The sequence below is a fragment of the Lepidochelys kempii genome, chromosome 7 (genome assembly GCF_965140265.1).
Source record: "Lepidochelys kempii isolate rLepKem1 chromosome 7, rLepKem1.hap2, whole genome shotgun sequence".
NCBI classification, from domain to species: domain Eukaryota; kingdom Metazoa; phylum Chordata; order Testudines; family Cheloniidae; genus Lepidochelys; species Lepidochelys kempii.
This window is the reverse complement of record NC_133262.1, coordinates 60,642,307-60,657,659: the sequence shown is the minus strand read 5'-3', so window position 1 is coordinate 60,657,659 and position 15,353 is coordinate 60,642,307. Positions and strand designations below refer to the sequence as shown.

Below are 15,353 nucleotides of genomic sequence, written 5' to 3'. Positions count from 1 at the left end.
CCCATGTCATGTCCGTCTAAGGGAGAGCACAGAGTGCGTGCCTGCCCAGAGTGGGCCCGGGCTCTGCAATGCGCAAACAGTTAAAGAGCAATAAGTCACCAGGGCCAGATTGCAGTCACCCAAGAGTTCTGAAGACACTCAAATGTGAAATTGCAGAGCCACTAACGGAAGTCTCAAAAAGAAAAGGAGGACCTGTGGCGCCTTAGAGACTAACCAATTTATTTGAGAGACGAACCAATTTATTTGAGCATAAGCTGTAGCTCAGGAAAGCTTATGCTCAGATAAATTGGTTAGTCTCTAAGGTGCCACAAGTCCTCCTTTTCTTTTTGCGAATACAGACTAACAGGGCTGCTACTCTGAAACCTAACGGAAGTCTGTAACCTATTGTTTAAATCAGCTTGTGTGTCAGATGACTGGAGGATAGCTGATGTGATGCCAATTTTTAAAAAGGGCTCCAGAGGCAGTACCGGGTTTACCATAGTGCCACTGGCACTATGGGACTGGGCCCAGAGTCAGAAGGGGCCCCGGCCAGCCTGATCCCCCAGCTGGCTAAGCGTGCCAGAAAAGCTGCCCCCACCCCTACTCCGCCCCACCCCATCTCTTCCCACTCCGTTCTGCCCCAGCCTGGGGAGGAGATGGAGCGGTGGGGAGGGGGCGTGGGATGGGGAAGAGAAAGGGATGAGGGAAGCGGGGGAAGAGGCGGGGGGAAGGAAGGGGGTGAGATGGAATGGTGGGGAAGGGAAGGGATGGGGAAGAGAAGAGAATGAGGGAAGCGGGAGCCCAGCATGCGGCATCCCCTTGGCAAAAGCTGGGGCTCCTCTGTTAAGCAGGCCTATCGAACCCTCACCCTGACCAGCCCCACCTCCACGGCATCTGTACCACCCCAATGAGCCTCCCCAGATACCCTCCCCACTGAGCCCCAACCACCTGCACCTGGACCCCCACCCAAATGAGCCCCACCTCCCCTGCACCTAGACCCTGCCACTGAGTCCCAAACAGCTTCACCTGGATCCCCTACAGAGTCCCATTGCCCCTGCACCTGGAACCCCGCAATGAGCTTCTGTGCATCCAGATCCCCCACTGAGCCACCCGCACCCAGACTGCCCCACAGAGAACTCTCTTACCCCCACCTGGATCCCCCCACACTAAGTCCCTCCACACTTGGATCCTGCTGCCGGGCTGAGCCTGCTCACCCACACCTGGTGCGCCTGGCACGGGGGGCAGGGCCCCAGGGTGTTTCTGGGGCAGGCCTGGCCCTTGCACTGTCAGGGTCAGGTGCAGCCTCACTGCCGAATCCCTGTCCCAGGGTGGGGTGGGGGGAGGTTGCAGGGTAATCTCCCACCTCCATGCAGCCAGTGGCCTGTGCTCCCCACTTCCATGTTGGAGCCTCCACATCTATTTATTGACAAATAAAATTTGCAGAATTTTAAAATACTGTGGGCAGAATTTTAATTTTTGGTGCAGAATTCCCTCAGGAATATGGGGTACTGTGCAGCTGTGATGATGGGACTGTGAGGAAGGTGGTGGGCAGGTCTATGGGTGGGGGGCAATGGGCGGGCGGTGTGGTGTGCAGGGTGCTGTGCAGTTGTGGCGGGAGGCCAGCGGGAAGGGGTGTGGGATGGGGTGGGGGCTGGGCATAGAGATCTGTGGTGGAGGTCTCTGGGCGAGGGGGCGCTGGGCATAAGGGTGGGGCACTGGGCAAGGGGCCAGTGTGGTGCGGGCCCTCCCTGAAGGGGATGGGGGATGCTGGCAGCACAGGGCTGGGCAGGCCAGTGTGCGTCTGGCAGCTACAGGTTCGTAAACAGTGCCCTCCTGCTGGGCTGTGCAGAGCGGGGCAGCTCCTGCCGTGCCATGCCTCATTGCCCACAGCCTGCCCTCACTCTGGAGACTGACCATCCCGCCCCCCTGCACCTTGCCCCATGAAGGCCCACAAATATGTTTGGCGCTGAGCCCACAAAAAGTTTATCCAGCCCTGTCCAGAGGTGATCCCGGCAATTACAGGCCTGTAAGCCTGACTTCAGTACCGGACAAATTGGCTGAAACTATAATAAAAAACAATATTGTCAGACGTATAGATGAACATAATTTGTTGAGGAAGAGTCAACATGGTGTTAATAAAGGGAAATCATGCCTTACCAATTTACTAGAATTCTTTGAGGGGGTCAACAAGCATGTGGACCAAGGGGATCCAGTGGACATAATGTACTTAGATTTTCAGTAAAACCTTTCACAAGGTCCCTCACCAGAGGCTCTTACGCAAAGTAAGCTGCCATGGGATAAGAGGGAAGGTGATCTTATGGATTGGTAACTGGTTAAAAGATAGGAAACAATGGATAGGTATAAATGGTCAGTTTGCAGAATGGAGAGCGGTAAATAGTTGTGTCTCTCAGGGGTCTGTTCTGGGACCAGTCCTATTCGACATATTCATAAATGATCTGGAAAAAGGGGTAAACAGTGAGGTGGCAAAATTTGCAGATGATACAAAATTACTAAAGATAGTTAAGACCCGGCAGTCTGTGAAGAGCTACAAAAGGATCTCTCAAAACTGGGCGACTGGGCAACAAAATGGCAGATGAAATTTAATGTTGATAAATCCAAAGTAATGCACATTGAAAAACATAATCCCAACTATACATATAAAATGATGGGGTCTAAATTAGCTGTTACCACTCAAGAAAGAGATCTTGGAGTCATTGTGGATAGTTCTCTGAAAATGTCTGCTCAACGTGCAGCAGCAGTCAAAAAAGCAAACACAATGCTGGGACTAATTAAGAAAGGGGTAGGTAATAGGACAGAAAATATCATGTTGCCTCTATATAAATCCATGGTACGCCCACACCTTGAATACTGCGTGCAGATGTGGACGTCCCATCTCAAAAAAGATATATTGGAATGGGAAAAGGTTCAGAAAAGGGCAACAAAAATTATTAGGGGGATGGAACGGCTTCCGTATGACGAGACTGGGACTTTTCAGCTTGGAAAAGAGATGGCTAAGGCAGGGGTGAAAGTAACTTAAAGGATTTAACAGTACTAGGGAGTCCTGAGGAGGGGGAAGGGCCTCAACCGGAAGAGGCGTGGCCTCTACTGGAAGAGGCGGAGCCTTTAAATCCCCAGGCCCCTTTAACTTTAAAGGCCCGGGGCTAGGGCTGTTGTAGCAGCAGCTGGGAGCCCCGGGCCAGGGGGAGGGCAGGGTTACGTTTCAAACAGTGGCGTTGGAACACTTTTACTAATGGGGGTGCTGAAAGCCAGCCTTCTTACCTCTGTCCGCTCTCCCTACCCCCCACCCCCTGGAGAAGGGCCGTGTCTAGGGGAGGGCGGGTCCTGGACAGGGGTAAGGGGGCCAAGTCTGGGGGTGGAGGCGGGGCCAGCAGCTGGGATCTCGGGGGCGTGGGGCAGCAGCTGGGATCCCGGGCATGGGGCCGGGAGCGGAGCCCCAGGTACGGGGCCAACAGCCAGGACCCTGCATTGGGGGCCAGAAGGAGAGTCCCCCGTAAAACCTGGGGGTACTGTAGCACCCCCCGCACTCCTAGTTCCCACATGTACATGTGCGGCACTCCTCTGTGTGTGTGTGTGTGTGTGTGTGTGTGCACGCATGTGTGGTACTCCTGTGTGTGTGTGTACTCGTGTGGTATTCCTCTCTCTGTGTGTGTGCATTTGTGCAGTACTCTGTGGGGGGGGGGGGGTGCGTGTGCATGGGGCTTACTCTTCTGCGTGTGCATGTGTGTGTGTGTGCCCGGTAATCCTCTGCGTGTGTGTGTACAGGTGTACTCCCTCTGTGTCTGTCTGTATGCATGTGTACTCCCTCTGTGGACGAGAAGCTGGATATGAGTCAGCAGTGTGCCCTTGTTGCCAAGAAGGCCAATGGCATTTTGGGATGTATAAGTAGGGGCATAGCGAGCAGCTCGAGGGACGTGATCGTTCCCCTCTATTCGACATTGGTGAGGCCTCATCTGGAGTACTGTGTCCAGTTTTGGGCCCCGCACTACAAGAAGGATGTGGATAAATTGGAGAGAGTCCAGCGAAGGGCAACAAAAACGATTAGGGGTCTAGAACACATGACTTATGAGGAGAGGCTGAGGGAGCTGGGATTGTTTAGTCTGCGGAAGAGAAGAATGAGGGGGGATTTGATAGCTGCTTTCAACTACCTGAAAGGGGGTTCCAGAGAGGATGGCTCTAGACTGTTCTCAATGGTAGCAGATGACAGAACAAGGAGTAATGGTCTCAAGTTGCAGTGGGGGAGGTTTAGATTGGATATTAGGAAAAACTTTTTCACTAAGAGGGTGGTGAAACACTGGAATGCGTTACCTAGGGAGGTGGTGGAATCTCCTTCCTTAGAGGTTTTTCAGGTCAGGCTTGACAAAGCCCTGGCTGGGATGATTTCACTGGGAATTGGTCCTGCTTCGAGCAGGGGGTTGGACTAGATGACCTTCTGGGGTCCCTTCCAACCCTGATATTCTATGATTCTATGATTCTGTGTGTGTGTGCGCGCACACGTGTGTGTGGTACTCCGCTGTGTGTGTGCGTGAGCATGCAGTACTCTGTGTGTGTGTGCGTGCGGTGCTCCTATGTGCGTGTATACGCATGTGTACTCTGTGTGTGTGCGCATGTGTGTATATGCATGTACTCTCTGTGTACGTGTGAGTGTGTGCTCCCTCGGTGTGGTTTGCACACCTATCCCTTGCCGTGTATGTGCGTATGTCTATCTGGATCAGCATGCATGCGTGTTCCCCACGTGTGCCACTGAGCTGGCACTTGTGTCCCTGGGCAGCACAGGCAGACCTGTTAGTGCGTTTAAACAGAGCTCAGCTTTTCTCTGTAACTAAAGGGGACAGGCTGCAGCTTTCTTGTCAGGGGATGTTGGATCATATTAAAGAAGTTCTGTATTAAAATCACAAATGAGTTTGATTCCCCAGAGTTTAAATTCCAGGGTATTACTAATTAAGAGGTCTCTTGGTTTTTGGTACTGTTTCTCTCCCTCTGTGTGTGAAACTTGCAAGCTGCTAATTGTGTTAGTGCATTCTAAGACAGAGTCTGTTCTCAAAGCAATTCACAGAGAGAGAGACTCAAAGCAATACTCTAACAACAGAAACAGCACCCAGAGACTCCCCGCCCTTTTGTTGTATTAACAATTGTGATTAAAATAGAGATAGAGGATGTATGTGGATGGATGCTTGGTGTGGATAAAAATAACTGAATGATCAGGGAGGTGCCAGCCTAAGAATCCAGTGTCCATCGGCTGAAGAAGGCGTCAAGTGGAAATAACCAGAGGACTCCCCCCCCACCCCCGGAGGGCAGACTGGAATCCACCCAACAGCCTCAAGAATGGGAGAACCAAAGAACAAGATAACATCTTGGAGCCGTCAGGAATGTGCTATCTGCTGATTGATTCAGCAACAGCATGATGAAGCAATTCCCATAGACTGGCATAGGAAGAAATTCCTATAAAAATAGACTCTAAAAAGTGAGAACTTTGGGGTCTGATTCTGCAAACCAACTTCCAGGAGCATCAGATGAGCATCTGACAAGGCCCTGCTCCCTCCTCATGTCCAGGCCACCTGGCCAGTGGCTTGGCATGAGCAACTCTAAGGCTGGTAACTATGATAACAACCTTGCAGAACGTGTGTGTGTGGGTGTGTATGTGTGTGTGTGTGTGTTTGTATGAATGAATGTGTGAATAAATATGAGATTGAATGGAATGTTATAGCCATAACTAACTGCTTACTATGATTCTTTCTGTATTCACAATAAATGTGGTATTTTGCCTTTTTCCCTTTAATAAGATCCTGCTGGTTTTTATTTTATTGGTACAACAGGGACCTGTCCTCCCTTGGCAGTTGGATCCTTCCTGCGGCTCTGCCTGTTCATGACACAATGGAACAATCATGACTTCTGCATTTGTTCCCTCCAGAGCAAAGATCTCTCCCATGAAGCCACTAAACCCCTCCTGGGACTTGGCGGCAGGTGAAGACGTCATGTGTAATCCGTCTGCCTAGCTCAGCTCCTCGTGGGAACCTAGCGGTGACGGGCAAGGCCTGTTTCTGTGCGGGGAGTGGTCCAGCGGCCTGGACTCTCCACTGGCTGCAGCAGGAGTACGGCGGGGGAGAGCCATGGCCTGGTGCCCAGCGCGTCTGACTGCACCTGGCCAGCGCTGCTGCTGTCCCTGGGGATTGCTCGCCTGTGCAGCTGTGGCCTCCGCCTGAGGCCCAGCCCTGTGGGGGATAGCAGGGATGGGGGCAGCCAAGGCCCCCCTAGGTTGGACCCTTGCACGTCTCCAGCCAGCATGTGCTCCCTGCACCAGCAGCCTCATCTGGTGGGCAAGGCCCGGGGGGAGCCCAACTGTCAGCACAGGGGCCATGCATGTCTGAGGGGAGCCAGCCTCCTCCACCTGCATGACACCAGCCCCTCCTCTTAGACTCTCGGGATCACTCTATAGCTGACTCCGTGCCTCCCTTCTGCTCCCTGATCCTGGGCCCGCTGCAAGGCGAAACTAGCCCAGCATAACTGAGAGCAGCCTCACCCTCAAGGCTGCTCTCAGTTATGCCGTTCTGTGACCTTGTCCTGCCCTGCCACCTGCTGCCCCACCCATCACAGGCCCCCTTGCTGAGCCCTGTGCTCCCTGGCACCCCTGTGACAGGGCAGTCCAGAGCTGCCTTGTCAGGGCAGCCCAGCAGCGCAAAGCAGCCAGGGCCCAGGACTGAGCTGCTCTTCCACTAAGGGCCCATCCTTCAGAGGGAGAGGGCAAGTGTCTGTTCTTCCCAAAGGGCCCTGGCATTGCTAAGGTGGTCCACCCAGACCCCTGCCCGGGAGCATGCAGACCCTCCCCTTCCAACCCCATCACCTGCCCCAGGAACCCAGAAAACCTTAGTTTTAGGCATTAGTTGGATTATGGTAAGCCTTTTGGTACATGGGGTTGGCTTCTTACGCTTTCATAACATGTGGGAATGGTTTCAAACTGCAGCGCCATCTTTCCCATAGTAAGCAATGCCGGTTGGGTTTCACATTTAAAAGGAGGGGCTGTGGTTTTCAAGTGGATGTGCAGCACACACCTCCCCCTACCCCAACATGTGGCTATTCTCTGGGATGATCCCTTCATCCCTCCCCCTGCCACGTGGCTATTCTCCGGGATGATCCCTTTTAGCCAAGCACAAACAACCCAGCATGAACGGGGTCCTTTTACTGTTCCCTTACAAAAATTCCCTTATTTCAACCAGGTGACCATGAATGATATCACTCTCTTGAGGGTAACACAGAAAGATACAGACCGAATGTTGCTTGAATGTGACCAAAACCCAGGACCATTCGCTGACATGCTTTGTGCTGCAATGATTCCAGACTACTTGCTACTGGCTTGGCGTGGTAAAGGATGAAATAAGGCAACCCTCACCAGAAACCTTCTGCAAAGACTTTCATAGTACCTCCAGGAGATCTTCATGGAGATGTCCCTGGAGGATTCCCGCTCCATTCCCAGACATGTTAACAGACATTTCCAGTAGCTGTACTGGCCACGAATGCATCCCAATTCTTCAGGGCAAATCAAACATTAAACACTATTGCTTTAAAACCCTGTACTGTAGTTACAAATGTGCACTCACCAGAGCTGCCTTCTCTGGCTTCAGGGTCGGTGATCCCGCCTTGGGAGGGTATTGGCTCCAGGGTGATGAAAACGTCCTGGCTGCTGAGGAGAATGGATTCACTGATTGCCTGCTACGCATACTCCTCCTCCTCCTCCTCTTCCTCATCCACAAAATCCTCCTCCCAGTTGCGTGAGACTCCCCGCTTGCAGGTGTCCATGGACAGTGGTGGGGTAGTGGCAGGGTCCTCCCCCCAGAATGCCATGCAGCTGATCATAGAAGCAGCATGTATGGGGCTCTGACTCAGAGTGACCATTTGCCTCCTTTATCTTTTGGTAGGCTTGCCTGAGCTCCTTGACTTTCATGCGGCACTGCTGTGTGTCCCTGTTGTAGCCTCTCTCCACCATGCCCTGTGTGATTTTGGCATATATATTAGCATTTCTTCTTTTTGATCAGAGTTTGGCCTGCACAGATTCTTCTCCCCATACAGCAATCAGATCCAGTGTCTCCCTTTCGGACCATGCTGGAGCTCGTTTGCGATTCTGCAATTCAGCATGGTCATCTGTGCTGCTGAGCTCGCCACGCTGACCAAACAGGAAACAAAATTCAAAATTTCTCCGGGGCTTTTCCTGTGTACCTGGCTAGTGCATCAGAATTGAAAGTGCTGTCCAGAGCGGTCACATTGGAGCAATCTGGGATAGCTCCCGGAGGCCAATACCATTGAATTGTGTCTGCACTATCCCAAATTCGACCCAGCAAGGTCAATTTTAGTGCTACTCTCCTTGCCATGGAGGAGTACAGAAGTCAATTTTAAGAGCCCTTTAGGTCGATGGAACGGGGTTGGTCGTGTAGATGCATTCATTTTAAAATCGACCTAACGCAGCTACATTCGACCTAACCACATAGTGTAGACCAGTGCTATGAGTAAAGGGTAGTAGAACTGTACTTAGCCTGTGCTGATTGAGGGCACCAAGAGAGAGGGTGGGGACAGGTGTTTTGCTTAATGGTCTGCCTGAGTGATTGCTTAATGGTCTGCCTATTTGTCCTGCCCCTCTCCACTGTTTAAAGACAGAGCTGATTAGGCTCCATAGATAGTCTTTTGTTTTGTTAAGTGACCACTACAGCTGAAATCACTGATAATCAGGTCTTCCTGCTTAGACGTGCTGAGGGACAGTGTTTCTGTGGAAGAGACAGCCAAATCTGCATGAGCAGTGAGGTTTCCGCACTGAGAGCTCAGCTGAAATCACTGAGAGCTGGGTGGAACCTCAAGAGACCAACTTGCAGAGGTTACACTGGCAGGTGGCAGCAGAAGGTGATGGTGCAGGGCCATGGGCAACAGAGTGATGGAGTGAACAGTGGCACAACAAACAACAGTGGCCAGAGTGAACAGTGAGTAGCTGGAGGAACGACCAAGGTGCCTTCTTGCGCCCCACCTGGGAGGTGAACTCATGTGAAAGCACCTCTGAACTCTGAGTCTCCATTGACCAAAGACAACACCAGTGAGTGTTAATGAGTCTGTTAAGAATGCTGGAGACACAACACAATTCAAATCTCTGGGACAATACTTGAAATGGTGACATCTGAGCTGAGGAAGGTGTCATTTTGCAAGATAAGTAAGTGATTTAAGGGGGAAAAAAGTTAACTCTGCAGAGGCTGGAGGGAATTAAACAGTTGAATGTTCTAAAAATGTTAGAGGCAAAGAAACAATCTGATTTAAATCAGTTGACTATGAACAATTTAATCAAATTTCTTAAAGAACATAAGGGTTTTCTACTGGAATTTAACTGAGCCCAAATGTATAAAAGGGAATGTAATCTATGTACAGCTGTGTAAAATAATTAAAGCCGTGCAGTGAATGTTAAAAAAAATTAAGAACCTAAACAAACACTCCTGGTTTGTAAAACCCTATTTTGTAGTTTAACATGAATTGGTTTTGTTTTGTTTTTAAATAATGCCACTAAAAATCCATTTGAATCTTTCATTCAAAGTGGCAAAACTGACAGACACTTTTTGCCAGACACAAATAATTAGCGTTTGGCTTTGGTATTTAGCATTTAACCCTTAAGGTACCACAATGCTTTATACATTGGCCAGACTGGACAGTCTCTACGTAAAAGAATAAATGGACACAAATCGGATGTCAAGAATTATAACATTCAAAAACCAGTAGGAGAACACTTCAATCTCTTTGGTCTCTCGATTACAGACCTAAAAGTGGCAATTCTTCAACAAAAAAACCTTCAAAAACAGACTCCAAGGAGAGACTGCTGAATTGGAATTAATTTGCAAATTGGACACCATTACATTAGGCTTGAATAAAGACTGGGAGTTGATGTGTCATTACACAAAGTAAAACTATTTCCCCATCTTTATTCCCCTCTCCCCCCTTACTGTTCCTCACACGTTTCAGAGTAGCAGCCGTGTTAGTCTGTATTTGCAAAAAGAAAAGGAGTACTTGTGGCACCTTAGAGACTAACCAGTTTATTTGAGCATAAGCTTTTGTGAGCTACAGCTCACTTCATTGGATGCATAAAAGTGGAAAATGCAGTAAGGATGTTTTTATACACACAGACCATGAAAAAATGGATGTTTATCACTTCAAAAGGTTTTCTCTCCCCTACCCCACTCTCCTGCTGGTAATAGCTTATCTAATAAGATAAGGGTGTGCCTTATCTTCAATGAACTCACACAAATGAGGGTCATTCTTGTCAGTTGCCAGCTTGTGCAGATCGAGGAGTGACTGGTTCACATTCTTTTCCAGGTTTCAGAGTAACATCCGTGTTAGTCTGTATTCGCAAAAAGAACAGGAGGACTTGTGGCACCTTAGAGACTAACCAATTTATTTGAGCATAAGCTTTCGTGAGCTACAGCGAAAGCTTATGCTCAAATAAATTGGTTAGTCTCTAAGGTGCCACAAGTACTCCTATTCTTTTCCAGGTGCAAGGCACACCCTTATCTTATTACATAAGCTATTACCAGCAGGAGAGTGGGGTGGGGGGACAGAAAACCTGGATTTGTGCTGGTTTCAGAGTAACAGCCGTGTTAGTCTGTATTCTGGATTTGTGTTGGAAATGGCCCACCTTGATTATCACTACAAAAGGTGCCCCCCCTCCCCCCTCGCTCTCCTGCTGGTAATAGCTCACCTTACCTGATCACTCTCCTTACAGTGTGTATGGTAACGCCCATTGTTTCATGTTCTGTGTGTATATAAATCTCCCCACTGTATTTTCCACTGAATGCTTTATGAAGTTTTTAATATGTTTTTAAATAAGGACCAAAGTCATGATTGTAATAAGGGACAGCCAAGAGCTGCAGTAAAAATTAAAAAAAAAAAAAAGGGAAAAAGATAGTGAGTGCCCTCTGGAGCAACAGCAGGGGTAAGGTGCACAAAGAATCAAGATTAGAAACACTGAGCCTTAAGGTGGCTCTAAGTAATCAGACTGTCATTGTCACTTTAATAAAAATACATAAACTCTGAGCACCAAAAAAAGGCATATAGTGATAATGCTTCTCAGCTATTACGTGTAAATAAACTTAAAGCTTAGCACAGCAGAAAAACTATTACAAACCTGGTCTGCTGTATAAAAAGGTTTCAGAATAACAGCCGTGTTAGTCTGTATTCGCAAAAAGAAAGGGAGTACTTGTGGCACCTTAGAGACTAACCAATTTATTTGAGCATGAGCTTTCGTGAGCTACAGCTCACTTCATCGGATGCATGCCGTGGAAACTGCAGCAGACTTTATTTATGCACAGAGAATATGAAAAAATACCTCCTCCCACCCCACTGTCCTGCTGGTAATAGCTTATCTAAAGTGATCATCAGGTGGGCCATTTCCAGCACAAATCCAGGTTTTCTCACCCTCCACCCCCCAACACAAATTCACTCTCCTGCTGGTGATAGCCCATCCAAAGTGACAACTCTTTGTCATGCACATTGTGTAATCAAGTTGGGCTATTTCCTGCACAAATCCAGGTTTTCTCACATCCCCCCCACCCCCATACACACACAAATTCACTCTCCTGCTGGTAATAGCTCATCCAAACTGACCACTCTTCAAGTTTAAATCCAACTACAATACCCACCTGCAGAAGTAAAGAAACAGATTGATAGAGCCAGAAGAGTTCCCAGAAGTTACCTACTACAGGACAGGCCTAACAAAGAAAATAACAGAACGCCGCTAGCCGTCACCTTCAGCCCCCAACTAAAACCCCTCCAACGCATTATTAAGGATCTACAACCTATCCTAAAGGATGACCCAACACTCTCACAAATCTTGGGAGACAGGCCAGTCCTTGCCTACAGACAGCCCCGCAACCTGAAGCAAATACTCACCAACAACCACATACCACACAACAGAACCACTAACCCAGGAACTTATCCTTGCAACAAAGCCCGTTGCCAATTGTGCCCACATATCTATTCAGGGGACACCATCACAGGGCCTAATAACATCAGCCACACTATCAGAGGCTCGTTCACCTGCACATCCACCAATGTGATATATGCCATCATGTGCCAGCAATGCCCCTCTGCCATATACATTGGTCAAACTGGACAGTCTCTACGTAAAAGAATAAATGGACACAAATCAGATGTCAAGAATTATAACATTCATAAACCAGTCGGAGAACACTTCAATCTCTCTGGTCACGCAATCACAGACATGAAGGTCGCTATCTTAAAACAAAAAAACTTCAAATCCAGACTCCAGCGAGAAACTGCTGAATTGGAATTCATTTGCAAATTGGATACTATTAATTTAGGCTTAAATAGAGACTGGGAGTGGCTAAGTCATTATGCAAGGTAGCCTGTTTCCTCTTGTTTTTTCCTACCCTCCCTCCCAGATGTTCTGGTTTAACTTGGATTTAAACTTGAAGAGTGGTCAGTTTGGATGAGCTATTACCAGCAGGAGAGTGAATTTGTGTGTGTATGGGGGTGGGAGGGATGTGAGAAAACCTGGATTTGTGCAGGAAATAGCCCAACTTGATTGTCATGCACATTGTGTAAAGAGTTGTCACTTTGGATGGGCTATCACCAGCAGGAGAGTGAATTTGTGTGGGGGGGTGGAGGGTGAGAAAACCTGGATTTGTGCTGGAAATGGCCCACCTGATGATCACTTTAGATAAGCTATTACCAGCAGGACAGTGGGGTGGGAGGAGGTATTGTTTCATATTCTCTGTGTATATATAAAGTCTGCTGCAGTTTCCACGATATGCATCTGAGGAAGTGAGCTGTAGCTCACGAAAGCTTATACTCTAATAAATTGGTTAGTCTCTAAGGTGCCACAAGTACTCCTTTTCTTTTTGCGAATACAGACTAACACGGCTGTTACTCTGAAACCTGTCTTTACACAATGTGCATGATAATAAAGTTGGGCCATTTCCTGCACAAATCCAGGTTCTCTCACCCCCTCACCCCCCTCCCAAAAACCACACACACAAACTCACTATCCTGCTGGTAATAGCTCATCCAAATGAAGTAAGCTGTAGCTCACGAAAGCTCATGCTCAAATAAATTGGTTAGTCTCCAAGGTGCCACAAGTACTCCTTTTCTTTTTGTATAAAAAGGAAAACTGAGGTATATCACTTCATAACTGCACAGTGGAATAATTCACCCTAACCCCTTAAAAGGTAGAAGCCATTGAAACATGGTCTACCGATAGAACAAAACCACAGGAAAGTATGGGGGTAATTCCTCTGTTTTGCCTGCAATCAGCAAGGAAATTTGTAAAAAAAAAAAAAAAAAAAAGTATTTTAAGCTATAATCCCCCTACCACAAGGAGGTAGAAAAATGTTTTTCTTGTCTTTCAGAACTTCAGAAAAAAATGGTACCATCTGAGGAGCAACTCAGAATACTATGGATCTACTGTCGCGACAAAAATTTTGTTTGTCTTGTTGCCAGCATTGTTGTGTATTGTTTGTGTGTTTATATATTAAAAAGCATATAGCGTTAGGGAAAAAATGAACATGAATTTTAAGCACAAAATAAAATTAACAAGGGAAAAAACAGTATGTAAAAACTTTGGTTACTAAAATAAATAAATCTGTAATTGGCAAATCTTAATCTACTTCAAGCCTCCAAGCCCAGCTAAGTGTACCCAGGTCTAGTAATCAGGAGAGAGGCCAGACAAGTAGATCAGCGAAAAGGCACTGCTAGAAATGCCAGCCCCCACAGATGTACTCTCCTTACAAGTCTTGTTGGGTGGATTCAATTTCCTGTGGCCACAAATTTACAAGTATGCTGAGATTATGCTTCCTTTATGAAAACTGTTAAAGAAAAAGACTCAGTGGGAATGGGGGCCAACACAGGATTCTACCTTAAGTACTTTAAAGCAAAAACCAGTCACAGCTCCAGTTTAACAAATGGCCTTGACTCATCGGGAAAGTGTAATCTGTCTGGCTGCTTATGACCTCAGTACTAGCAGCTACTCTACTGCAAAATAATGAAGGAAGAAAACACGTATCAGTAGCCTATGAATCAAGGAAACTGCAAGGCACAGAATTAAATTTTAATCCCTGTGAACACGAATGCCTAGCAGCTGTCTGGGCAGTACAATCCTTTGAACCACTCACAGGCACAGCACCCATTACTATTCAAAGGACACACACTCCCCTTAAATACATTTTATCAGGCAAAATGATGGAAGGTAAGGTTTCTAATACCCAGTGGACCCTCATTCTAGTTAACAGAGAGGTCACTACTGAAACCATGTCCAAACCAGTTATGCGGACGCATGTTTTAATTGAAAAAGGAAATAAACATGAGTGCCCAGAAATCACTCTGAAACAGGGGATTGCTTTAGTGTAAGCACCACCTCTTGAGGAATTGGATACTGTAGGCCAGGAAAAACAATTGGTTTACTAATGGGAGTTCAATGGTAACTGAAGGGACGAGATGGATTAAAATGCTGCTATTAACCTAGAAAAGGAGGTTATTCAGGGACATTTGGCCTGCGGATCAACTCAGCATGCTGAACTTCACACTATATACCAAGTTTTAAAACAGTATGAAGGCTCCCCCCGGACCTGTGTATATCTATGCTGATAGTGATTTTCTGTGAAAGGAATACAGAATTGGATGTATGACTGGCAAAGAAATGGGTGGAAAGCAGCTGCTGAAAAGGATACAGAACTGGTCTGCAGGTTTGGGGACCCCCAAGGTTATAGATGTAGACAATGGGGTTGCATTTGTGGGGGAAATCTTTACCAGAATAATGCATGCTCTGGGAATTAAACAAAAGTTTCATATCCCATACTGACCCCAACCGTCAGGACAGGTGAAAAAAAAAATCGTACCATTAAAGAGACATTGAGAAAAGTGGTAGACCACACCGGTTAAAAACTGGCCTGATAAGCTGCCCTTGATCCTGGCTGCCTTCTGCAGCGGTGACAGGCTGGAAAGAAAAATACAGTCATAACAAATTTTGTTTTGGCAGTCAGTGTGGTTAATAATTGATCCTGAATGCCTAACTAGAGATTCTGAGGAATAACCTACTGTGAAACAGCATAACTACTTCCAGTGGCTCAAACAATTGCAAGAAAACAAAACTACCTTACAATACAGGAAGAAAAGGAGTATTTGTGGCACCTTAGAGACTTACGAGTTTTTTCATGAAGTTGATAGATTTCCACTCCATACGGGTAAACCAAGCCATTGAGGAAAAGAATACAAACTGTATAAGCAAAAAGCCACTGACTCTGAGCTATGGAAAGTTGGTGACCAGGTAATGTATTTAAAGCGAGGGGAAAAGGCTCATGCCCTGGATTTTAAGTGGAGAGGTC

At 47.5% G+C, this 15,353-nt stretch overlaps 1 protein-coding gene across 3 annotated transcripts in view; it reads right to left on the bottom strand.

Moving 5' to 3' along the window:
• Positions 1-14,965, bottom strand: part of PAOX (polyamine oxidase) — a 28,099-nt gene extending 13,134 nt beyond the window's left edge. Inside the window, exons 1-2 of one of the 3 annotated variants that reach the window (XM_073353093.1) lie at positions 14,868-14,965; positions 7,593-8,155 (exon numbers count right to left, since the gene is read on the bottom strand). Coding sequence is in view for 1 of the 3 variants with exons in the window: in XM_073353091.1 (XP_073209192.1) it covers positions 2-5 (4 nt within the window). In the remaining 2 variants the exon portion in view is untranslated. Of the gene's footprint in view, position 1; positions 21-7,592; positions 8,156-14,867 lie in introns of those variants that run through there. The other 2 variants (XM_073353094.1, XM_073353091.1) reach the window with 2 other exon arrangements.
• Positions 14,966-15,353: the final 388 nt, after the last annotated feature.